The sequence below is a fragment of the Budorcas taxicolor genome, chromosome X (assembly GCF_023091745.1).
Source record: "Budorcas taxicolor isolate Tak-1 chromosome X, Takin1.1, whole genome shotgun sequence".
Classification (NCBI taxonomy): Eukaryota; Metazoa; Chordata; class Mammalia; order Artiodactyla; family Bovidae; genus Budorcas; species Budorcas taxicolor.
The window spans coordinates 96213733-96240069 of record NC_068935.1 but is presented as its reverse complement, the minus strand read 5'-3'; the positions used below and the strand labels follow the sequence as shown (position 1 = coordinate 96240069).

The 26337-nt window shown below is 39.7% G+C and overlaps 1 protein-coding gene across 1 annotated transcript in view; it reads right to left on the bottom strand.

Annotated features, from left to right (window-relative positions):
- ZC4H2 (zinc finger C4H2-type containing) overlaps positions 1 to 25191 on the bottom strand; it is a 76517-nt gene extending 51326 nt beyond the window's left edge. Inside the window, exon 1 of the mRNA XM_052663520.1 lies at positions 25069 to 25191. Coding sequence (XP_052519480.1) covers positions 25069 to 25121 — 53 coding nt within the window. The 5' untranslated portion in view covers positions 25122 to 25191. The remainder of the gene's footprint in view (positions 1 to 25068) is intronic.
- Between the last annotated feature and the right edge of the window lie 1146 nt (positions 25192 to 26337).

Sequence of the window (26337 nt, the reverse complement as noted above, 5' to 3'; positions counted from 1 at the left end):
ATCAGATTGCCCAGAGAAATATCAACAACCTCAGATATGCAGACAATACCACTCTAATGGCAAAAAGCAATGAATAACTAAAGAGCCTCTTGATGAGGGTGAAAGAGGAAGAGTGAAAAAGCTGGCTTAGATTTCAACATTCAAAAACAAAGATCATGGCATCTGGTCCCATCCCTTCATGGCAAATAGTTTGGGAAAACGTGGAAACAGTGACAGACTTTATTTTCTTGGGTGCCAAAATCACTGTAGATGGTGACTGCAGCCACAAATTTAAAAAATGCTTGCTCCTTGGGAAGAAAAGCTATGATGAGCCTAGGTGGCATATTAAAAAGCAGAGACAACTGTTTGTTGACTAACATTTGAATAGTCAGAGCTTTGGTTTTCCAGTATTCATGTATGGATATGAGAGTTGGACAAAAAAGAAGTCTGATAAACTGATGCTTTTGAATTGTCGTGCTGGATAAGATTCTTGAGAGCCCCTTGGTCTGAAAGGAGATCTAACCAGTTAATCCTAAAGGAAACCAACCCTGAATAATCATTTGAAAGTCTGATGCTGAAGCTGATGCTCCAATATTTTGGCCACCTGATCCAAAGAGGCAACTCACTGGAAAATGCTCTGTTGCTGGGGAAGATTGAGGGCAGGAAGAGAGGGGGATGACAGAGGATGAGATGTTTGGATAACATCACTGACTCAATGGACATGAGTTTGAGCAAACTCCGGGAGATAGTGAGGGACAGAGAAGCCTGGTGTGCTGCAGTCTATGGGGTTGCAGAGTCAGACATGACTTAGTGACTAAGCAGTGAACAATAGAGGGGAAAAAAGGAGAGGGAAAGATAAAATATATCAGCCTATTTACCTGTGGAGATCTCTAGATATTGTGAGTGTTATGGACTGAATCTTGCTCTTCCAAAATCTGTATGTTGCAGCCCTAATCCCAAACGTGGGTCAAGTTTAGAGGGAGAGATTTACAGAGATAATTAAGGTTAAATGTAGTCATAAATGTGGGACCCTAATACTATTGGAGTGATGCCCAAGAAGAGGAAGATATATCAGAGGTTACTTTCTCTCTCTCTCTACATGCACAGAAGAAAGACCATGTGAAGACACAGCAAAAATACAGCTGACTATAAGCCAGGAAGAGAGCCCTCACAAGAAAGCAAATTCACTGGCACTTTGTCCATGGACTTCTAGCCTCCAGAACTATGAGAAAACAAACGTCTGTTGTTTAAAACACCCCGTCTGTGACATTATGTCTTGGAAGACCAAGCAGATTAACACAGATTTCAGTACCATGAAGTGGGGTACTACTTTAATAAAAATCTAAAAATGTAGAAGTGGGTTTGGAACTAGGTGATGAGTAGAAGCTGAGTTTTGAGGTACATGCTAGAAAAAGCCTATATTGCCTTTAAGTGACTGTTCCAAACTGGAGAAAAATTCACCCTTATTATAAAGTGGTAAAGGATTCAGCTGAAATTTGCTCTAATGTTTTGTGAAGGTAGTAACTGTTCTCAATGAAATTAGATATTTAGTTGAGGAGATTTTTAGGCAAAGTGTGCATGTGAAGAGCTGCTGCTTATAGTGAAATGCAAGAGGAGAGAGATAAATCAAAAGAATCATTAAACAAGAGGAACCAGAACTTGAATATTTGAAAAATTCTCATTCTATCCACATTGCCAAAAATATAAAGCATGTTCTGGAGTGAACACCAAGGATGTGCCTAGAAAACCACTCCCTGAGGAGATTACTCATGATTTTAATCAGGTATCTCAGCAGAAGTCAGGAATAGAGATGAGATTATGCAAACACAGACACTGTCAGTGTGGACCAGGGGAGCAGAGAGAGGATGAAGTAAAGCGAAGAGTTTGGAATCTACAAGGCAGGACAATAGGGTTATTTAGCTGCAAACATGCTTCATCCTTCAAGTAAAGAATGGCACCAAAGGTGATTTAGAGGTCATCAGGGCTGCAATTCCCACCATTGGATCTAGACCTAACAGACCCTGGAGGGAAGGCTGTTGCCTCCTCAGTTTCAGTGGGCCACACTGTCTCTGACTAGTGCCTCAGGAGAAAAGTGATAGCAAAATGCTGTGAGGGTGGGGGTGATACTGCCCAAGGCATCCAGCCAAAGATTATTCTTCAGCCTGAAAAATCTAAAGAAATTTGCCTTGTTAGCTTTTGTACTTTCTTGAGATCTATCTTTCCTCTCTTCTTTCTGATTTCTCCCTTTTCAAAAGGGAATGTTTTTCCTATGCCTGTCCTACCATTATACTTGGGAAGTAGATCATTTGTCTGATTTCACAGCTGGAGAGGAATTTTGCCCTTTGGATGAATCAGACCTCAAGTCTCATTGAACCCTAAATTAGATGATATACAGATGAGTCTTTTGACTGGGCATATGTGCTGGAATGCATCAAGACATTTGGGGCTGTTGGGAAGGGATGAATGGATTTTGCATGTGAGAAGGACATGCATTTGGTAAAAGTAATAGGGAAAAATGTTATGGAATGTATTGAGCTCCCTGATATATGTATGTTCAAGCTCTAAACCCCAAAGTACTTCCAGGTACTTTGAGAGAAATTTTAGGGAGGTGTAAGGTTAACCTCCAAAATATTTGGAAAGAGAACTGTTAGAGAAGTATAAAGTTAAATGAGGTCATCAGAGTAGGGCCCTAATCTGGTAGTACTGACATCCTTATAAGTGGAGATAGGGACACATGAGCTCTTTCAGGGAAGAAGCAGCCATTTACAAGGAAAGGAAGAGAGCCCTTACCACAAATCAAAATTTCTGGTATCTATATCATGAATTTCTAGCCTCCAGAATTGAGAGAGAATAAAGGTCTGTTATTTAAGACACTCAGAATATCCTTTGTTTCTTTGTGGCAGACTAAGCTGACTAATTCTCACACACACACAGAGTATAGACAAATGATACCATATAGGTTTCACATTGCACTCTGATATTAAGATCCAGGATTCTTTGCTTCTAATGTGGCCACCTACCACGTTTTACCTGTCTACCCTTCCAAGGATAGACTCTCACTTTGCTTCCATTCGGCCCCTGTACAAGCAATACTTTGATCAATATTTTTGTACTTGTCTGCGTAAATTTGGGGGGGGGGGGTCTCTATCCAAGGAACGGGATATCTAGTGCACAGTTAAGGTATATTCTTATTTTATCTAAGCAGTGCCAATTTGCTGTGTGTGATGTCTACACCAGTTCATACTCCTTGTAGTAGTGCATAAGGGCACCTGTACCTGTGCTTGCACTCAAAAAGGAGGAGCAGTGTGGAAGCTTGGTTGGAGATCTGTAACAGAATATATCCTGAGCCAGTCTCCTTCCTCTCTTAATTTCTGCCTGACTCAGCTAACAGCTCTATCCCACCACCATCAAGATATGATTAAGAGCTGATTAACCAAATTATTGGGCTCTGCCTACCTTCACGCCCCATCTCTGATCTCTGGGGGTCAAATGGAAATTTATCTGAAGTTCTCTGTATCAGTTCAGTTAGTTCCATCACTCAGTTGTGTCTGAATCTTTGCGACCCCATGAACTGCAGCATGCCAGGCTCCCCTGTCCACCACCAACTTTCGGTGCTTGGTGAAACTCATGTCCATCGAGTCGGTAATGTCTCTCTGTATACATCTGGGCAATTGCAGTGAAGTCAAACACTTGGCACAGACAGCAGCCAAGTGATTCACATACAGCTAGTAGGATTCACAGACCCGTGTGGGTAGAACCTGAGCATATGTAAAGCCCCAGGCTGGGAAGGACCTTTGAAGGCATTTGTTGTCCCTTTCCCAACCACTGCTTAAGTTCTTTCTATAATAATTCACTTCCAGTGTTCAGTTAGGCTATTCTTGAACAACTTAGTCACAGATCTCTTCACTATTTCTCTAGACAATCCATTCTTTCTATAGGCAGTTCCAACAATTTGAAACCCTACAGCCACACAGAACACAAATGCTCCTTGGCCCACGAAATTCATCCTCCCCTCCTTCCATAATAATAGAACCTCTTATTGTCATCTGGGTATGTGCCACCTGGACTAAGGGCTATATTTCTGTCTCTCCTTTGTAGCTTTTTCTGGCCACATGACAGTTTTCTGGCCAATGGAATGAACACACAAGCAATATATGCAGCGTCTAGGCTATGATCCTAAAGGGAAGGAGCATATCATTCACTTCCCCTCTGCCCTCTTCCCACTGCCTAATATGTATACACAACATCAAGCCATTTTCAACCATGTAGATGAGGGCTATACCCTGTTCATGGTGATGCAATAATATAAAAAGAGCTTGAGTCCCCAATATGGAATAACTACATGAAATACAGGCAGCTTGTTCCAAGGCTGATGAGAAAGAAATGAATGAATTTCTGTCTTGTTTTAGCCACTGTTAATCTGGAACCACGTTGGATTAGCTTTACTAATATATATCCTGGTTAATTGGCTACTGTATTTAATTGATTCTAAGATGCTGTTGGACATAAAGTACACATTATCTTATGGACTAGTAAAAGAGAGAAATGCTACCAATTATATTACAATAAAATGCTTGCTTTTAATTTTAATGTTCATTTAATAGTTGTTGAAAGAGCTCTGGTAGACTCATTTTGTTTATTATTTTTTTAATATAAATTTATTTATTTTTTTCAACTAAGCCACTTTATTATTATTTTTTACTTTACAATATTATATTGGTTTTGCCATACATCAGCATGGATCCACCACGGATGTACACGTGTTCCCCATCCTGAACACCCCTCCCACCTCCGTCCCCATACCATCCCTCTGGGTCATCCCAGTGCACCAGCCCCGAGCATCCTGTATCATGCATCAAACCTAGACTGGCGATTCGTTTCACATATGATATTATACATGTTTCAATGCCATTCTCCCAAAACATCCCACCCTCGCCCTCTCCCACAGAGTCCAAAAGACTGTTCTATACATCTGTGTCTCTTTTGCTGTCTTGCATACAGGGTTATCATTACTATCTTTCTAAATTCCATATATATGCGTTAGTATACTGTATTGGTGTTTTTCTTTCTGGCTTACTTCACTCTGTATAATAGGCTCCAGTTTCACCCACCTCATCAGAACTGATTCAAATGTATTCTTTTTAATGGCTGAGTAATACTCCATTGTGTATTCGTACCACAGCTTTCTTATCCATTCATCTGCTGATGGACATCTAGGTTGCTCCCATGTCCTGGCTATTGTAAACAGTGCTGCGATGAACATGGGGGTACACGTGTCTCTTTCAGTTCTGGTTTCCTCAGTGTGTATGCCCAGCAGTGGAATTGCTGGGTCATTGGCAGACTGATTTTTAAAAAATATTTAAATCAGACTTTTCCAGTCTGATTCATTTCTCATATACAATAACTTTTTAGTTCAAGGAAAAACCATGATAAAATCTTTTTGAAGATACTTTAATGGTAGTTAAACTCAACATACAGTCACAATCATATACATAATTCAGTTATATGAAGGAATGATAATGTGAACAGCCATGATCAAGTTCACATGTGTTTATGCATGGAAAATAACACAATTCCCTCATGGCCAACAGCAATTATAAGATAGAATTGTATTTAAGACACATCCTGACTATTTTTTTATATAAAATAAGTTTATAATTAATGGTAAAATCTGATTCTCTAAAACCAAATTTAAGGGATAGCCTTGACTTCCACTCTATTCATGATAGAGTAACAGGAACCAGATTTTCCATCTCACCCTTGAAAAACTAAAGCAAAACAAACAAAAACACCAAGACAAAAATATATGAAAAAGTGGGTTCCAAGATATTGGACATCAGGCAAGTAAGGTCAGTGATCTCTGAGAAGTGGAGAAGCTTAGATGAACCTGAAGATTGCCACACCCTACTGCCTAGAGAAATTCTCTAATCTGCAAGGCAGAGACAGGGAACTCAGACAGAGCCTGGTCATCTCCCTCAACAGAGGAAATGGAGTTATGAGTCTGGGGATGCCAAGTCATCTTGAGTTTGCAGGAAGGAATATTGGAGAGGGAAAGCTTGTGTAGATAAGGAATGGTTACAATTTTCAGAGGATTCTCCCTCAAGTTCTCACTGAAATACTGATCAGCATGTGTGTGTAAGGAAACTAACTATCTGAAGACAAGGAAACAACTACTCTTCCTCAAAGATTAGAGGAAGCAGTGATCAGAACCCACAAAGGCCTGAGAACAGTGACTGTTCCAAACAACCAAGGTAGAAAAAATTCACAATTTATAAAACATTAGAATACAAAGATAAGTTCTGAGGAAAATGAGCTCTACACTAAATGCTGCTATGTGCATGTGCATGCTAAGTCATACCAGTCGTGTCTGACTCTCTTCAACCCCAAGGGCTGAAGCCCGCCAGGCTCCTCTGTCCATGGGATTATCCAGGTAAGAATACTGGAGTGGGTTGCCATGCCCTCCTCCAGGAGATCTTCCAGATCCAGGGATTGAACTTGCATGTCTTATGTTACCTGAATTGCCATGTGGGTTCTTTACCAACAGTGCCACCTGGGAAGCCCTAAGTGCTGCTATGGTCCCACTTAACTAAGCTGAAAAGCAAAGCCTGGAAGGATAGAACTGATTCCAAATGTTTTAATGACATGCCAGAACAAGTCTCAAGAATATTTATAAGAATGCAAATATATGCAGACAAAAGGAAATTTCAAAATGTCTGACATCTAATCAAACTTTGCCAGGTGTGCAATTAAGCATGAATAATGCAGTTCATAATGTTGAGAATAATAAGTTAAACTGACCAAGAAATAACACGGTTGATAGAATTAGTAGCTAAGAATATTAATAGTTATTATAAACGTATTTCATATATTCACAAAGCTTGAAGAAATACTAGCCACATTAAGTAGAGATGAGGGAGAGATGAAAAAATTTCAAATATAAAAATAAGATATTTAAATATGAAAACTACAATGATTGCAATGAAAACTACATTAGTCAATTTAGACAATAAAACAGAAAAGATTAATGAACATGAAGGCATACCAATAGAAAGTTTCCCAAATGAAATATATAGGGGAAAAAAGATTTAAAAAAATAAACAGCATCAGCAAACTGTGGGACAACTTCAAGTGGCTAAAAGTACATGTAATCAGAGATCAGGAAGGAGAGAGAAAAGAAAAATATTTGAAGAATTGATAATCAAAAATGTTTCAAATTTGATGAAAACAACACACGCACCAATCCAAAATGTTCAAAAAATCTCGAGCATAGGAAGCAGGAGAAAAATTACACCAAGTGATAACACAATGGAACTGTTCATAACCAGTGATAAATAGAAAAACTTCACAGCAGCTTGAGGGAAAAAAAGGCATGTTAGCCACAGGGAAATGAACGATAGAAGCAAGATGGCATATTATTTTTAAACTATTGGGGGGGGGGAACAAACCTCTGCCAATATACAATTTTTTACATGCTGAAAACAACTTAAAAACAAAGGTGAAATTAAAACTTTTTAAGACATAGAATACCTGAGCTGCTATATCATCAGTAAAGCTGCTCTATGATAAATGTTGAAAGATGTCCTTCAAACAGAAGTAAAATGATAGCAGAAGAATATTGAGCACTGAACTTGAAAATATAAAATGATTCTTTTTCTTGTTATACAAATTAACTTAAAAAGATAATCAACAGTTTAAACCAAGAAGTGCATCAGTGTAAAATCACAGAGACCATAAAGGGAGAAACAAAAATACAACATTGCAAGTTTTTTAACACTATATCTGCAGCAGTATGAGATCACTTGAAGATAAACTGTGACAACTACTAAAACAATTTAAGAAAAAACAGAAAATAGCTTAAAATCAGAAAAAACAGATAAAATAAAATATACTTAATCCAAAAGAAGGCAGAAAGGGAGGGAAAAGGGAACAAAAGACAGATAAGATAAATGGAAAACAATAAGGTGGTAGATCTCATTCTAACCATATCAATAAACATGTTAAATATAAATGCTCTAAACAACCCCAGTTAAAAAGGAGATCATCAGGTTGGAAAACAAACAAACAGATAAACAAACCAAACTGTGGACTACCCATAAGATTCCTACTTTAAATATAAAGAAACAAATAAAGAGAAGAAGATACACCATACTAACACTATTCAAAAGAAAGCAGTCTAAATGCAGTGTGGTATCTTGGCAATGCTACCAAAGTCTCAGTGGAGACATTTTTTGTAGAAATTGAGAAGTGGAATCTAAAACTTAAATGGAAATGCAAAGGGCCTAGAGTAGCCAAAACAACTCTCAAGAAAAATAGCAAAGTTGGAGAACTTATACTGCCTTAATTCAAGAATTATTTTAAAGCTGAAGTTTTCAAAACAGGTGAAGTACAGGCATAAAGGTACAAAAGTAGACCCGTGGAGCAGAATAGAGTCCTGAAATGAACCCACACATATATGGACAACTGTTTTTAATGATGATGCAAAGGCAGTTCTGTGGAGAAAAAAACACTTTCTCACCAAATGGCCCTGAAACAACTGGATATCTACATGCAAAGACAAACAAGCAAAGGGCTTCAAACTATACTTTGCATCACACACAGAAATTAAGTGAAAGTGGATTGTAGGCCTATATGTAAAACCTAAAATTCCTGGAAGAAAACCTTTGTGACATTGGCTTAGGCAAAGATTTCTTTTATATGATACAAAAATCACAATTTGTCAAAGAAAGTACTGATGAGCAAGACTACTTTATCAATGTTACAAACTTCTGCAATTCAAAAGACACTCTTAAGAGGATCAAAAGACAAGCTGCAGACTGGGAGAACATTTTTGGAAGGCATGTATCTGATGAACGCAAAGAATATACAAGATCCACAGTAAGTTAACAAATAACCCAACTGGAAAATGGGTTAAAGGTTAAACTGAAAAATGGCAAAACGTTTCAATAGACACTTCACCAGAGAAGATAGATGGGTGGAAAAATAAATGTATGAAGAATATGCCCAACAGGATCAGAAACTGGAATCTTCACATTCTACTTTTAGGGATGGAAATTAGCACAAACACTTTAGGAAACAGCTTTTTTGTTGTTCAGCCACTCTGTGTCTGACTCTGTGATCCCCATGGACTACAGCATGCCAGGCTTCCCTGTCCTTCACTATCTCCCAGAGTTTTTTCAAGCTCATGTCCATTGAGTCAGTGACGTCATTCAACCATCTTGTCCTCTGTTGTCCCCTTCTCCTCGTGCCTTCAATCTTTGGGAGCATCAGGGTCTTTTCCAATGAATCAGCTCTTCGCATCAGGTGGCCAGAGTATTGGAGTTTCAGCTTGATCATCAGTCCTTCCAGTGAATATTCAGGGTTGACTTCCTTTAGGATTGACTGGTTTGATCTTCTTGCTGTCCAATGGACTCTCAAGAGTGTTTGCCAGTGTCACAGTTCAAGGGCGTCAATTCTTCAGCATTCAGCCTTTTTTATTCTCCAGCTCTCACATGACTACTGGAAAAACCATAGCTTTGACCATATAGACCTTTGCAGGTAATGTGATGTGTCTGCTTTTTAATACACTGTCTAGGTTTGTCATAGCTTTTCTTCCAAGGAGCAAGCACCTTTTAATTTCATGGCTACAGTCACCATCCACCGTGATTTTAGAGCCCAAACAGCTTTGCATTATCTTAAAAAGTTATAAAAAAAAGACCCAGAAATTTCATGCTAGGATCTAACCAGGAGAAATGAAAGCACATTTCCACACAAAGGCTTATATGCAAAAGATCAGAGCACCATTCATAAGAGCCAAAAGGTGGAAACAACCCCAATGTTCATGAAGTGATGAAAGAATAAACAAAACATGGTATAGCCATACAATGTAATACTGTTTGCCAATAAAAAATAAAGAAATGCTGATACATGGTACAATGTACATGAGCCTTAAAAAACAATGTTTTAATTTATGTGCAATGTCCTGAAAAGGCAAATATGTAGAGACAGAAAGTATATTACTAATTGCCTGGGTCTGAGGGTGGGAATAGAGATGGACTGAAATTTGACATAAAGGGATCTTTAGGGGATGCTGGGAATGCTCTAAAATTGTATTGTGGTGATAGTTTCACAACTCTGTAAATTGACTAAAAGTCACTGAATTGTATACTTAAAATTATACACTTAAAATGGATGGTTTTTATGGTATGTAAATCACAACTCAGTAGATCTGTTAAATGTATATCCCCCAATGACTTCTTACCATACCCAGAATTAAGTCTAAACATTCAGCACTGCTGCTGCTGCTAAGTCACTTCAGTCGCATCCGACTCTGTGTGACCCCATAGACGGCAGCCCACCAGGCTCCCCCATCCCTGGGATTCTCCAGGCAAGAACACTCGAGTGGGTTGCCATTTCCTTCTCCAATGAATGAAAGTGAAAAGTGAAAGGGAAGTTGCTCAGTCGTGTCTGACTGTTCGCAACCCCATGGACTGCAGCCTACCAGGCTCCTCCGTCCATGGGATTTTCTAGGCAAGAGTACTGGAGTGGGGTGCCATTGCCTTCTCCGAAACATTCAGCACTACTTGAACCCAAACTCTAAGCTGTTTCTACTCTTCTGCTCATGTTTTCCCAGGAGAACGAATGACTTGTCAAAAGGCTTCTATAGAGGAAACAGATTTTTACATGAATATTCACAATTGAGGAACCCAGGGGGAATGAGAAGTGGGTTAATGATGGAAAAAAAAAAAAAAAAAGAAAGAAATGAGGACTTGTTAGTCTTGTGTTTGATTGCCTTTATCACGCCATTCAGGCTTAGGATCTAATGCCCAGCCTTCCCGGCTCTATACAACAACTGAGCTAAGATTAAATTTAAGTAAAAGGTCATGAGTTACAAGCTGGAATCAAGATTGCTGGGAGAAATATCAACAACCTCAGAAATGTGGATGATATCACTCTAACAGCAGAAAGCCAAGAGGAACTAAAGAACCTCTTGATGAGGATGAAGGAGGAGAATGAAAAAGCCAGCTTAAAATGCAATATTAAAAAACAACAACAACAACAACAACAACAACACTAAGATTATGGCATCTGGCCCCAACACTTTATGACAAATAGCAGGGGGAAAGGTGGAAGCAGTGACAGATTTCCTCTTCTTGGGCTCTAAAATCAGCACAGATGGTGACTGCAGCCATGAAATTCGAAGATGATTGCTCCTTGGCAGGAAAGCTATGACAAACCTAGACAGTGTTTTAAAATGCAAAGACATCACTTTGCCAACAAAGGTCCATATAGTCAAGTCTATGGTCTTTCCAGTAGTCATGTATGATTGTGAGAGCTGGACCATAAAGAAGGCAGAATGCCAGGTTTTGGTATTAGGGTGATGGTGGGCTCATTGAATGAGTTTGGAAGTTGACCTTCCTCTGCAATTTTCTGGAAGACTTTGAGTAGGATAGGTGTTAGCTCTTCTCAAAATTTTTGGTAGAATTCAGCTGTGAAGCCGTCTGACCTGGGCTTTTGTTTGCTGGAAGATTTCTGATTACAGTTTCAATTTCCATGCTTGTGATGGGTCTGTTAAGATTTTCTATTTCTTCCTGGTTCAGTTTTGGAAAGTTGTACTTTTCTAAGAATTTGTCCATTTCTTCCACGTTGTCCATTTTATTGGTATATAATTGCTGATAGTAATCTCTAATGATCCTTTGTATTTCTATGTTGTCTGTTGTGATCTGTCCATTTTCATTCCTAATTTTATTGATTTGATTTTTTTCTCTTTGTTTCTTGGTGAGTCTGGCTAATGGGTTGTCAATTTTATTTATCGTTTCAAAGAACCAGCTTTTGGCTTTGTTTATTTTTGCTATGGTCTCTTGTTTTCTTGCCTTTATTTCTGCTCTAATTTTTAAGGTTTCTTTCCTTCTACTAAGCCTGGGGTTCTTCATTTCTTCCCTTTTTAGTTGCTTTATGTGTAGAGTTAGGTTATTTATTTGACTTTTTTCTTGTTTCTTGAGGTATGCCTGTATTGCTATGAACTTTCCCCTTAGCACTGCTTTTACAGTGTCCCACAGGTTTTGGGTTGTTTTGTCTTCATTTTCATTCGTTTCTATACATATTTTGATTTCTTTTTGGATTTCTTCTGTGATTTGTTGGTTATTCAACAGCATGTTGTTCAGCCTCCATATGTCAGAATTTTTAATAGTTTTTCTCCTGTAATTGAGATCTAATCTTACTGCATTGTGGTCAGAAAAGATGCTTGGAATGATTTCAATTTTTTTTTTTTAATTTACCAAGGCTAGATTTATGGACCAGGATGTGATCTATCCTGGAGAAGTTTCCGTGTGCACTTGAGAAAAAGTTGAAATTCATTGTTTTGGGGTGAAATGTCCTATAGATATCAATTAGGTCTAACTGGTCTATTGTATCATTTAAAGTTTGCAATTCCTTGTTTATTTTCTGTTTAGTTGATCTATCCATAGGTGTGAATCGGGTATTAAAGTCTCCGACTATTATTGTGTTATTGTTAAATTCCCCTTTCATACTTGTTAGTATTTGTCTTACACATTGTGGTGCTCCTATGTTGGGTGCATATATATTTATAATTGTTATATCTTCTTGGATTGATCCTTTGATCATTATGTAGCCTTCAGAATGGGAGAAAATAATAGCAAATGAAGCAACTGACAAACAACTAATCTCAAAAATAACTAATCTCAAAAATATACAAGCAACTCCTACAGCTCAATTCCAGAAAAATAAACAACCCAATCAAAAAATAGGCCAAAGAACTAAACAGATGTTTCTCCAAAGAAGACATACAGATGGCTAACAAACACATGAAAAGATGCTCAACATCACTCATTATCAGAGAAATGCAAATCAAAACCACAATGAGGTACCATTTCACACCAGTCAGAATGGCTGCTACCCAAAAGTCTACAAGCAATAAATGCTGGAGAGGGTGTGAAGAAAAGGGAACCCTCTTACACTGTTGGTGGGAATGCAAACTAGTAGAGCCACTATGGAGAACAGTGTGGAGATTCCTTAAAAAAACTGGAAATAGAACTGCCTTATGACCCAGCAATTCACTGCTGGGCATACACACTGAGGAAACCAGAATTGAAAGAGACATGTGTACCCCAGTGTTCATCACAGCACTGTTTACAATAGCCAGGACATGGAAGCAACCTAGATGTCCATCAGCAGATGAATGGATAAGAAAGCTGTAGTACATATACACAATGGAGTATTACTCAGCCATTAAAAAGAACACATTTGAATCAGTTCTAATGAGGTAGATGAAACTGGAGCTGATTATACAGAGTGAAGTAAGCCAGAAAGAAAAATACCAATATAGTATACTAATGCATATATATGGAATTTAGAAAGATGGTAACGATAACCCTGTATATGAGACAGCAAAAGAGACACAGATGTATAGAACAGTCTTTTGGACTCTGTAGGAGAGGGAGAGGGTGGGATGATTTGGGAGAATGGCATTGAAACATGTATAATATCATATATGAAATGAATCACCAGTCCAGGTTCGATGCATGATACTGGATGCTTGGGGCTGGTGCACTGAGACAACCCAGAGGGATGGTATGGGGAGGGAGGAGGGAGGGGGGTTCAGGATGGGGCACACGTGTATACCTGTGGTGGATTCATGTTGATGTACGGCAAAAGCAACACAATATTGTAAAGTAATTAGCCTCCAATTAAAATAAATAAATTTATATTAAAAAAAAAAAAACCAAAAAGGCAGAATGCTGAAGAACTGATGCTTTGAAATTGTGGTTCTGGATAAGACTCTTGAGAGTCCCTTGGACTACAAGGGGATGAATTTTAAAGGAAATCAACCCTGAATATTCATTGGAAGAACTGATGCTGACACTGAAGCTCCAATACTTTGGCCATCTGATGTGAACAGCCAACTCATTGGAAAAGACCCTGATGCTTGGAAAGATTGAAGGCAGAAGGAGAAGAGGGCAACAGAGGATGACATGGCTGGATGGCATCATCAATGCAATGGACATGGACTTGGGCAACCTCCAGGAGGTGGTGAGGGACAGGGAAGTCTGGTGCGCTATAGTGCATAGGGTTGCAAAGAGTCAGGCATGACATGGTGCCTGAACAAGAGCCTTACAAATTGACACTATACCATATTTCTCTGTAAACCTCGCATCATCTATCACACTGCTTTGGCCATGAGCAGGCTAAACAATTACACATTTGGAGTGACTGCAATGAATACAAATAGGTGGTATATCCAAGGTACTTATTGTAATTTCAGTAGTCTCAGAGAAAGAAAGATATTACTGTGGGTGAGGGGCTTTAATTCATTCAGTTAACATTTATTAAGAATCTATAAGCTCCAGGAACTGGGAAGGAATTTGGTGTTGAGAATGGTTTTATTTAATAAAAATAGTTATTATCTATCATCTATCTATCTATTTATTGGGATCTATTGTGTTCTAGCAACTGTGCTAGGCACTTAATAGTCTGTCTAATTTAATCCTCATCACAACCACAGAAATAGGTATGTTTAGCTTCATTTTTACAGATGAAGAATTTGAGGCTGAGAAAAGTACAGTGGCTTCCCAGGTTGCTCAGTGGTAAAGAATCCACCTGCCAATGCAGGTGACGTAGGAGACATGGGTTTGACCCCTGGGTCAGGAAGATTCCCTGGAGTAGGAAATGACAACCCACTCTGGTAATCTTGCCTGGAAAATTCCATGGACAGAGGAGTATGGAGGGCTACAGCTGAAGTTGCAAAGAGTTGGACACAACTGAGTGACTGAACAGGCATGCATGCACACACAAAGTTCAGTGACCTGCCCAACATCACAGAGCCAGGAAGTGGAAAATTCAGTGTACTTAGCCTAATGACCTTTCCATCATACCCAGGAACTTTCCCTATGATATATTTCAAGCCATGAAAAGAAAGCCATTGGGGTGAATCTTGTTCTGGATAAGTCAGTCACTAATTTTAAGGGTGAAATAGGGCACATTATGGAACCTCTTGGAAGGTCTATCTTCATGAGAAGCAAGACTCAGTGTAGCCTTGCACAGAGTTGTTGGATGACTCCATGAGATGGAATCTGTTGAATATTTGGCCCTACAAGTGAGGAAAGCATCCAAGTCATAAAAGACTGGACTTTTTGTGGAAAATTTCCTAATGAAGTCCTCCCAAGGGGAAAAGGTGCAGCTGCCATGTCCATATAATCCCAAGAATTCAAAAAATACATCCTTAGGGTTTCTCGCAATCACTAGTGCTACAGTCTCACTTAAATGTTGAACCAAGATTCCTGACTTCCCTAGGCCACAGCCTTTCCCGACAGAGTCCTAGGCCAAATGTTCAGTTTGGCTAACTTCTTTCAATGGTTCTTTGCTTATTAATGTGGAGAAGGAAGGGTAGAGAGCAGGGGATGTTCTAGAGCAATGGATGATCCACTCCTGGGACAAACATGACAGGTTCATTGGTAACCCAGCTTGACAGATGACTTAGCCCCAAGACTCACTCAACAAGCAGAGTAGAAAAGCTGAGACCGTAAGACTTGAGGATGGGCAGACCAAGAGAAGACCCTGGCTAGTGGAGATGGATGGAAAACTGCTTATTTATTGATGAGATAAGGGAACGGTGGGAAGTGGACATATCCAGAGTTACATAGGTATAACCCACCAGGTCTATAGCACAGTGGTTTTTCCAAGTATGTTCCCTTGCAATGCAGCAACAGCATTGCTTGGGAACTTGCTCGAAACGCAGATTCTCAGGGCTTCTACTGAATCAGAGATTCTGGAGATGTGATCCAGCAACCTAGGTTTCAACCACCCTCCAGGTTTGATAACCACTGTGTTAGTGTTTCAGATACACAGAGTCAGAGAAGGAAGAATAATTCCAGATTTAGCAATGAGGGGTGGAGGAGACTAGGAAAGGAGACTGTTTGGGGGTAAGGATGAGGATAAAGTTGAAAGTTCTGTTGGGGTCTATTTGAGATGCCAGTGATATATCCTGTGGGGTTGCTTAAGTGGGAAGCTGGACATGTGACTATAGAATTCAGGGGAGAGGTCAGAACTATTCACCTTAATTTTAAAATTCTTTAGAACACATCTAATTCATCTTAGTGGTCTTCAGAGACTATCTCAACCCAGAACAGAGGCTTGGTAAATATCACTGAATGAACAACAACACAAAAAATGGAGCCAGCAGGAAGCCTATTCTAGTCTGATGAAAACACTGCCTACATATTGAGTGTTTTCCCATTTAATATCTATTTGCTTATCTGGGAAAGCAGCTACTGTTGGAAAAGCAGTATTCTTAGAACAATTCATCTTGCAGACTTTCTTATAGCTCAACAGCAAATGTCAATTCCCGTGCATTCTCTCTCCTGTAGTGAAAATTGGCTTAACTTGCTTATACCTTAGTCCCAGAGTTCCCAGCTGTTTTGTGACATATTGTTAAGTGAGCACTGGGGCTGAAAGTGAGTTAGTTTTCAAGCCAGGTGACAATGAAGCCTGCTGAAGCTGCCATAGTAATGAGGGAGAGCAGGAAGGAAGGAAGGAAGGGAAGACAGGAGAAAAGGAGGCAGGCAGGGGAATACATATCAATTCAAAATTTTACCACAAGGTAGAATAACTTGAGTGCTATAATAAATCTCTCCACGGACACCCAAAGGGGGTATTAATTCCTTTGTATTAGGGAAATTGAGAAGGATTTGAACAAGAAGGTGGTGTTTGTTTTGGGTCTTCCTTGAAGAGTAAGTAGGATTTACAGGCTTAGAATAAGGGAAGGGCATTAAGAATGAGGGATCCACATTAGCAAAGGCCTGGAATAATGGAAATGTATGAAACAGCGAGGAACGTCTGTGAATAAAGAATAAGGTGAATGAAAATGAGTGGTAGTAGATAAGACTGGAAAGGTGAGTATGGGCCAGACTTGTTGGGGATAGGGGCATGACTATTACAGCAACAATTACAGACAAATGTCTATGGACATGCAGTAAGAAATGATTTACACTGAGAAATGAATCTTATATTGTAACCCAATAAACACAAACACTGATTGAAAACTGAAACAAATTTTCCACAGAAAATATCTACTATTTCTTGTCAATGTATACTGATATTTTCTATCTCATTTTTTTTTCACAAGTGCTTTTAGAAACTAATTCATTTCATGACAAATGGTTCATTGTCTGTGTTTTGAAAAATACTGCTACGGACAATGGAGAATCAGTGAATGTGTTTGAGGAATAACATAGCAACTCCAGTGCTTTAGGAAGATGGTTCTCACAGCAGTTGGATGGAATTAAAAATTGGGGGCAGAATGAAGATAGAAGCAATAGAAGCAATTCTATAGGTGGAAATGGATATAACACTGTAATTATCCAAGCTGGTCATGATGAATGCCTAAACAGGACAGTGAGTGTGGAGATGGAGAGTAGGGTAAGAATCTGAGCCAGATGTTGAAGGTAGAAATAGTGGGACTTGCTAACTAATCAAAAGTGAGTTATAAAAAAGAAAGGGTAACCAGCATCAACATTCAGGTTTCAGTTTCAGGTAACTGTGCAGGAGAGTGATGGCATTAAACAAGGGGTTTAGTGGGAGGAGCTGGATTGGGGCAGAAATAGACAAAGTCTAGAGAGTTGGTCAACTTGAGCTGTGTCTGTGGAAAAGTCAGGTGGAAAAGCCCAGTACACTGTGATATATCAGGCCAAAACTTGGAAGGAAGACAGAGAGTAGAAATTGGAGATAATATTTGAAGCCATAGGAGTACCAGAGGTAACTCATGAAAATGTGTAGAGAAAAAAGAAGACCCAGGGCAGGAACTTAGATTTAAGAGGATATACTTAACACTGTAATATTTACTTCCAAAATTAGTTTTTCCCTTCTTAAGTGAAGACAGTTTATTGTGTATGGATATGTGTGCATTTGGGGCATGGATGTCTGCAATGTGTGTGTATGGGTGGCATGTGCATGTTAAGGAGATATTGGTATGTATTTGGGGAGCTGGTGAAGGGCCCTGGTTGCTCCAGTGGTGGCTGCACTCACATTCTTTGCCTTGTGGCTTCTTTTCTTTTCCTTCCCTGTTTTCCATCTCCCCTCTTTTGCCCTATTCTTCCCTTCCCCTTTCCACATATCCACATGCTCCTTCATCACCACTTGGAAGCCCAAGGAATTGATGGGCAAAATAGACCAGTGTGGGATTTGGGAGCTGAGATCTGGAACATAATGTTGAAATGTGGTTTGGATTAAAAGGAAAGGCAGGGCTGTGAGCATGGTGTCAGAAGCATTAGTGGGGAATGGTCTGTGGTGATATTTCCCACTTCAAATTCTGCCATCAGTGTGTGAGAATGTGTTTGTGTGTATGACTACAAATATGTATGTGACTACAAGTGTGTATATTTATGTGACTGTGCCTGGAGGTGTGTATGGCTCTCAGCTTGACTTAATCAGATTATGGGGTGGTATTATCTTCATCACTGGGCTTCTGTAGTGGTTCAGATGGTAAATAATCTGTCTGCAATACAGGAGACCTGGGTTCCATCCCTGGGTCGGGAAATCCCCTGTAGAAAGAAATGGCAACCCACTCCAATATTCTTGTCTGGAGAATTCCATGGACAGAGGAGCCTGGTGGGCTACAGTCCATGGGGTCACACAGTTGGACATAACTGAGCAACTAACACTTTTACTTTTCATCCTTATCACTACTACTTCAGCAAAGAAGCAAAAGTATATTTTTAACAACAACAACAAAAGACTGCTTTATTTATACCTTTAGGAGATTTAGGATTAGAGCAGCTAAAGAATTATGGATAATGATTAATCAGATTATCAGCATTTCTTGAAATGCATATGCCAAGTGAATAGGAGGATATATTTGCTCTTCCTTTCCTAGCTGTGTGACCATAGACAGGTTACCTAACCTCCCTGAGCCTTAGTATCCTTTCTGTAAAGTGGGGATAATAATTTATACCACAGATTCCCATTAGCAAAATTGAGTATTAAATGAGCCAAGAGCTTTAAAACTAGTAGGTGTTCAACTATTGTTGGCTCTTTTCTCCAGTTCCTTCTATCCCTTCCTTCTGTCCACTTATAATACATGTTTTACCTGTCCATATGTGAACATCAAGTATGTATTTGTAGTACTTTCCCCATTTTCAATTCTTAAACCAAGTGATATAACCTTTGCATATTACTGTAAAATTGTCAAAAGCAGGATAATTTAAAACATGTTTGGTACATACATATCTAGAATTATGTCTTCTTTGTGAATTGACCCTTTCTCAAATAGTTTAGTCATGTCATTTAATTGCTGTATTTAGACCATTTATATTCAACATAATTATTGATATGTTAAGGCTAAGTCTGCCATTTTATCTTTTGTTACCTGTTTTTTCTCTCTGTTTTTATTTTTTTCTCTTTTCTTTGTTCTGCATTTCTGTGGGTGACTTGAACATTTTTTTTTGAATTCCATTTAATGTATCTATATTTTTTTAGTTAAAGTATAGTTGATTTGCAATATTAGGTTCAGGTGTACAACACAGTGATTCAATATTTTATATACTATGTACCATTTGAAGCTATTATAAAATATTGGCTATAATTCCCTGTATTTTACAATCTATGTATAATATGTATTTTATACATAGTATTCTATGTCTCTTATTCCCCTACCCCTTATCTTTCCCTTCCCCGACTTTCCACTCCTACTGGTAACCACTAGTTTGTTCTCCATATTTGCGAGTCTGTTTCTATATTTTGCTATGTTCATTGGTTTGTTTTATTTGTTAGAATCCACATATAATAGACAATATACAGAATTTATATCCTCAAAAAGCTAAAAATAGAACTACCATATGATTCAGGAATTCCACTCCTGTGTATATAATCCAAAGAAAATGAAAACACTAATTCAAAAAGATACATGCACCCCTATGTTTATAGCATCATAATTTACAATAGCTAAGATATGGAAGAAACCTTAGTGTCCATCAACAGATGAATGGATCAATAAGATGGAATTTTACCTCCCTTTTACATTCCTTTACACTCCCTGTTCATAATATAAATGTCTTAAATATTTCCTCTACACACATTCAGAACAACATGAGACAGTGTAATAAATTATGATCCAATCATCAAACAAGATTCATACAACTCAAGAAGAAAAGAAATTCTGTTGTATTTACCCAGGTTTTAGTCTACTATGTTCTTTCTTCCAAGTTTCCTCCTTTTACCATTTCTTTTCTGTTTTAAGATTTACTTTAGTCATGCTTATAAGATAGACATCCTACTGATAAATTCCCTGTTTCCTTTCATCTAAGAGTATCTTGATTATCCCTTTATTCCTGAAGATTATTAGCACTGAACATAGGATTCTTGGTTGATGATCCTTTTTCCTTCAGCACTTGAAAAATGTGCTACTTCCTACTAGGGCCTCATCACTTTCTGATCAGGAATCTGCTGACTTTCTTTTTTTTTCCCTTGAAGGCCGTCAACCACAAGTTGACACTTTCCATGGGTGCTTGCCATCTACCCCTACAAGGATTAAATCATGTGCTGCTGCAGAAACTGACCTACGACACCCCCTGAAGGACTTCAGGATGGAAAGCAGTAATCTTTGGATGAAGATCAGCTGCCCCACAACCTGCATACTGGAAAAGATACAATTTAAAGGACTATCTCCAACCTGGATGAAAGGACTTTTTATCAGGTACTCTTAATTATATAATGCACAATGAAAACTGAAGGGAAATTGACTCTTGGATTAATTCCCACTTCTAAAGGCCCCTACACTAGACTGTTCTATAGAGAGGACTGCTGATCTCAAATTCACCTTAAAACAATGTTCAAACACAGGACACTCACTAGGATGAGAAAAAGACATCAAAAGTAGACAGCTTACCCAAGATGCTAGACCTGATTCATATGATCATTTATAATGTTTTCTTGATTTCTTAGACCTCTGCATATAAATCAAATATTTTTCTACCATGGACACAATCCTATGCTAATTTTAAAGGTCAATCCAATTGTTGGGTTGTGGCCAATTACCTGTGTCTAGTACTTCCAAATTACCTTGGTGAATTTCTCCACTCTAAGGCTCTAATTGGATGACCCTTAAAAAACTTTATTTCTATCCTGTTCAGGCTACTCTTGATATTGCTAGGTGGGATCTTCTCTATTGGCCAATTAATAATGCCTGCTCTGACCCTAGTCATTGCTCAAGCTCAATCAGAGCAACAAGCAAAAATTCAGCCAAGGAATAAAACTTCTCACAATTGTGGGATGGATTTATGTGGTTAACACCAGGTTGTGGTCATTTAAGATTTAAACAATCCCCCCACCCTGCTTTATCTTGAGAACAATTAAATTTAGCTAAGGATATGCAGCCTAGTGACACTAGGAAATTGGATTGGGAGCCATATGGGCAGTGAAAATATATAATTTCCCTGAAAGATAAAGATTGGTACAGGATAAGAATAAGTCAGATCTGAGGATATAGGGGGCTGCAGCTAACGGAAGTTACTGGCTTCTTACTTATGACTTTAATAATATTGCTAGTTATGTTATTTGTACTTTGCCTGTTCTACAAGATTATTACCTCTTGTTTGACCAAATATGTGACTGAACCTCCAGTGAAAATAATGATGACTAGGCAAATTGAAGCAGTTGATCAAATATTCTGTATGTGATCAACAATTATAATAATGTAACTCTATATGGGAAGGTACAAAAAGGGGAAATTTTCCTGGACTGTAGCAGCTTAACTAAGACAAGTTAGTCCAGAGACCTTTGATTACTGTTGATAAGACCTAGTCCAGTAACAGCACATTGAGTGGCCTGCCTGAAAAATCTTCTTGAGACAGGAGAATGAGCTTTCCTAAAAATGTGGGACAAAATATGAAATAATATTTTTCATGAAATGCTTCCCAAAGTATGGCTGAATTTATAACCATGAAGGGGCCCTGTCAACTGCAAATTGGCCCTTGCTGTGGGTGCTTGCCATCTACCTCTACAAGGATTAAATCATGTGCTGCTGCAGCTGCTAACCTCCAACACCCTCTGAAGGAGTTCAGGGTAGAGAGCAGAAATGAGGCATTTTGTGTTCTAGGAAACTGGCAGGACAAGTCTTCAGATAGTTAGATACTCTCAGGAGCTGATTTTATGAGCCCAGTTCTTGTATCTCCTCATATTTAAAAAAGCCCAAAACTCCTTCATGGTGAACAACTGTTTCTCATGACTAGCAAAAGCTTCATGAGACCAGCAAAAACTTTCTACAAAAAATATGTCCTTGATTGCATGTACTCCCAACTTTTCCCCCTGCCTCTTTGGAGCAGTTTCTCAGAGCTATTTTCTGAGGTGCTGTCTCCCGGGGTGAAGTCATCATATTTCCCCAAATAAAACTTAACTCATAACTCTCATGTTGTGCATTTTTTTTTTAAGTTGACAAGGTATAGGTAAAATATTATTTCTTTGGCTGCTTCCTAGATCTTTTCTCTGCTTTTATTTTCAGAAAGTTGACTTGTTGAAGGTGTCTTGGTATGAATTTCTTCGGGTCTTTCCTAATGATATTTGCTTAGTTTCTTGGATCTGGAGGTTTATTTCCTTTGCTCAGTTTGGGAAGTTTTAAGCCACTACTTATTCAGGTACTTTTCTGGCCCTGTTTTATTTCTCTTCTCTGAGATTCTGTTGACATGAATGTTAGATCCTTTGTCATAATGCCACAGGTCTGGAGCTTCTGGCTCTGTTCAATTCCTTCTTTTCTTTCTTCTTCTTCTTTTTTTTTTGGATTTAATTTCCCTCTGTTGTTCAGATTGGGTTATTTCTATTGTTTTATGTTTAAGTTGTCTGATTCTTTCCTCTGTCTTCTCCATCTTGCTGTTGAGCCTCTTCATTGAGTTTTTAAGTCTTTTTTTTTTTTCCAGTTTTCAAACTTCCATTGGTTTTCTTTGCACTTTACATTTCTTTGTTGAGATTTTCTATTTAAATGCTGAGATTGTCTATTTTATCATTTGTTGCAAGTGTGATGCATTTGCTCCCTGAAGCATTTTTTGATGGCTACTTTAAAATACTTATCAGATAATTCTAACCTCTGTGCTATCTCAATCCTAGCATCTGTTTACTTTCTCTTGCCACTGAAATTGATAATCTTGGTATGTCAAGTGATTTTTTTTTTACAATTAAATTGGACACTCTGGATCTCTGGTTTTTGCAGGCCTTCTCTGACGTGCTACTTTTGCAGGGAAGAGGGGCAGCATAAGTCCAGGTTATCCACTGGGTCTCTGATTGACATCCAATTTGAGGAGAGGCTCTTTGCTATTGCTGGTTGGGGATGAGAGTTCTGACCTCTCTATGGGCCTCCTAGGATCCTATCCCAGCTAGAAGCGGTAGGAATGCCAAGTTTACCACTGGTGAGGATGGAAGTCATGCCCCTCCATTTGGTCTCTACTAAGATGGGTCACTTCTCCTTGCTTCCAACTATTCCTTCTCTTGGGGCTGGGTAGGATGCCTTTAAAGTCTGTAAAAAATAAGTCTAGGCTCTTCACTTGTAGGCAAAAGTTTCTTATCAACTGCATTGTTATTATGACAGTTGACCTTTTCCTGCAACAAGGTGTCTCACTCCCTATATCTGGATCCTTTTGAAGAAAAGAAAATGCAACACATGCCCCCTCTCTACCTTTTACCAGACCCTCCCTGGGATAGAGTGGGAAGCCCAGAGCCTCTGCACACAAACGGACTGGGTTTCTGTCAAAATCTGGTATTTTCAAATTGTTTGGTTCTGGAAAAGTTACTTAAATTTTCTGAGCTTCCATTTTCCCAGTTGTAAAGGAAGTGTAGGAAGTTGTCAGGATTCTTTCAGAATGAGCAATAGTAGGAGGTCAATCAGTTTGGTAAATATTAGTTCCCTTCCTCTTACTCTCCAGAAGAGGTAGAGATATAATCCCTGCAAAGGACAAAAAAGCCAAAGTGCTTCCCCATGACCACCATCACATGTGAATCTCGTATAAGGCATTCACTCCAAGAGTTAAATCTCTTGATCAAAGCCTTATTTCTTAAAGGGACACACTTGATATTCTCCCCCATTTTTCTTCAGGTTTCTAAAAAACACTAAAGAGAGACTGCCTGATCCAGGTCACCCTCAGAAGAAGGGTGGAAGCCGAGGTAGAGATGGGTAGGTGGGGGACAAGGGGTCTTGGCAGAGAAGGGCAGAGGAAGGAAGGCCTAATGTTGGCCCAGGCAGTTCACTCAACAAGTTATTATGTTCTGAGCAAGGACAGTATCATCCTCTAGCCAATGCCACTCCTGGAGAGAAGGGGGAGGGGATGTAGGCAACATCCACTTTGCCAACCTGCCCATCAGCCCGTCACCTCTGGGTCCTGAGTGCAACTGCCAGTAGGTGGTAACTGCCTCCCCAGTCTCCACCACTCCCGCCCCTCTCCCCTCCCTGAGCACCTGGTAGAAGAGGAAGAAAGCAGTGAGTGAAAGCAAAAAATACACAAGAGCGAGTGCTCTCTGTCCTCTCAGTGCGGGCCTTGCATAAGATTCCTCCTTATCCCCAGCTGGCAGTCCCCAGCTGCTGCCACCAGCCCCTGATGCGTTAGACTCTGCTCTTAAAAGGCTCAGCTGAGCTCGAGGTCCTGAAGTTGAACAGAAGACTGAAAAGAATCTAGATTCATAAAGAGCAAGGAGCCAAATAAACCTTGGAGCCAATCAACACTTTAAAGAATAATGGGTGGGAGTTACGGGAATGCCCTAACTCCCACCCAAGAAGAATAAAGCTGTCTTGGGACTGATACCACCGCCACCCTCGCCACATACACACACACACCGCCCCCCCCCCCCCCCGTATGTCTCAATCTGGCTTTCTCAAACACATCTGACAAGAGATCCCTCTCGGTCAGTCTGTTTCTCTGCCTCTCTCTTTCTGCTAGTCTCAGTTCTGACTCTCCCCTGCCTCTTTCCCATCCTTGAATTCCATAGTGAATGGGATCCTTTCCCGTCCCTCTCCGCAAGTAGCCCAACAATAGATACTTTCCGTAGGTAATAGCCCTCTCCGGTAGTGAGGGATTTGTGGAGCTTCGGAGGGGGACTTGGGGTGCACTGCAATGTTGTACTTACCTGATCTCTTTAATGCTTTCCAATTTGCACATGATTTCCTGCTCATCTGCCATGCTTTTCACTCTCAACTTCACGTCCTGAGAAATACACAAACACAGAGACTCAGGGATACAATAGACACAATGTAACCACCTCCTCTCGGCAGGAGGCTCTGAGCCTGTGCGGTAGGGACGTGGAGAAGGCCTGGGAGCTGTAGTCCACAGCTCTAGGACCAGCCAGGCAGCCCAGGGGCCTGCAGGACTACAACTCCCAGAAGGCCAAGCGAGACATTCCTGTTTCTCTTCCTGCAGCCGCACTTTAAGTCAATTTGTCACCGATAATTGTGTCAAAGTTTGCCAGGAGTACAAAACAATAGTGATATTCGTTTGGGCGGTGCGCGGAAAAAAATGAGGAAGAAATACCACAGAAGGCCACTGAACAGATGAGAGACATACTCACATCCCGCGGGGGCCCCTCACACCAACAAAAGCTTGCCAGGTGTCGCTCATTAGTGGACACTGGGGCTGGAGAGAAACTCTGCAGGTGACATTGCTTCTGAGAGATTGAGTGTTCTGGCAAACGTCTGGGAACTAGTGGCTTTGGGATTCAGATGGAGATGGAGTGGAGGTAAAGAAGAGGCAAAGGAAGGAGGGAGCAGCTGCTATAGCTGAAGGATGGGGAAGGGGTGACCTCTTTCCTTCCTGCCCTCCATCCATTCTAGTTACTGAGTTCAGATTTTGCCAATCAACAAAGGAGGTACTGGGGACAGTACTGGGTGGATACTGGGGTTGGCACCGGGGTGAGGCAACGGTAAATTAAAAAAGTCCTTTTCTGTGAGGAGCAGGAGAGTATGAAAAATAACCCATTAACTAAAGTGCATTGTGCTGTAATAATACAGAAATGGATAAAGTGTAATCTGAGCAGAGAAGATGTAAATAGGTCTCAAAAGGTAACAGAATTTTCCAGTCCATTGAGGAGGACTGACTTTCCAGTACAGGGCACAACACATACAGAAAAGAAAGGGCAAGTAGGCCAAGGTGTCTGAAGCGCAAGGTTAATATATGGAGTTCAGAGGAGGAAAAGAGAAATGGGGAGATGTACCTGGAAAAGATAGGTTGGAACCAGGTTGTGAAATGTTTGGATTTAATCATACAGGCACATATATGTCACACACTTATTAAGTGTGCTAAATAATACCAAGCTATTTTATGTTTCAAAGCACAGGGGTGGTAAAGTTGGAGGGATGTCTTAGGGAAGTGACTCTAGAGGCAAAGAGGTGAATGGTTTCGG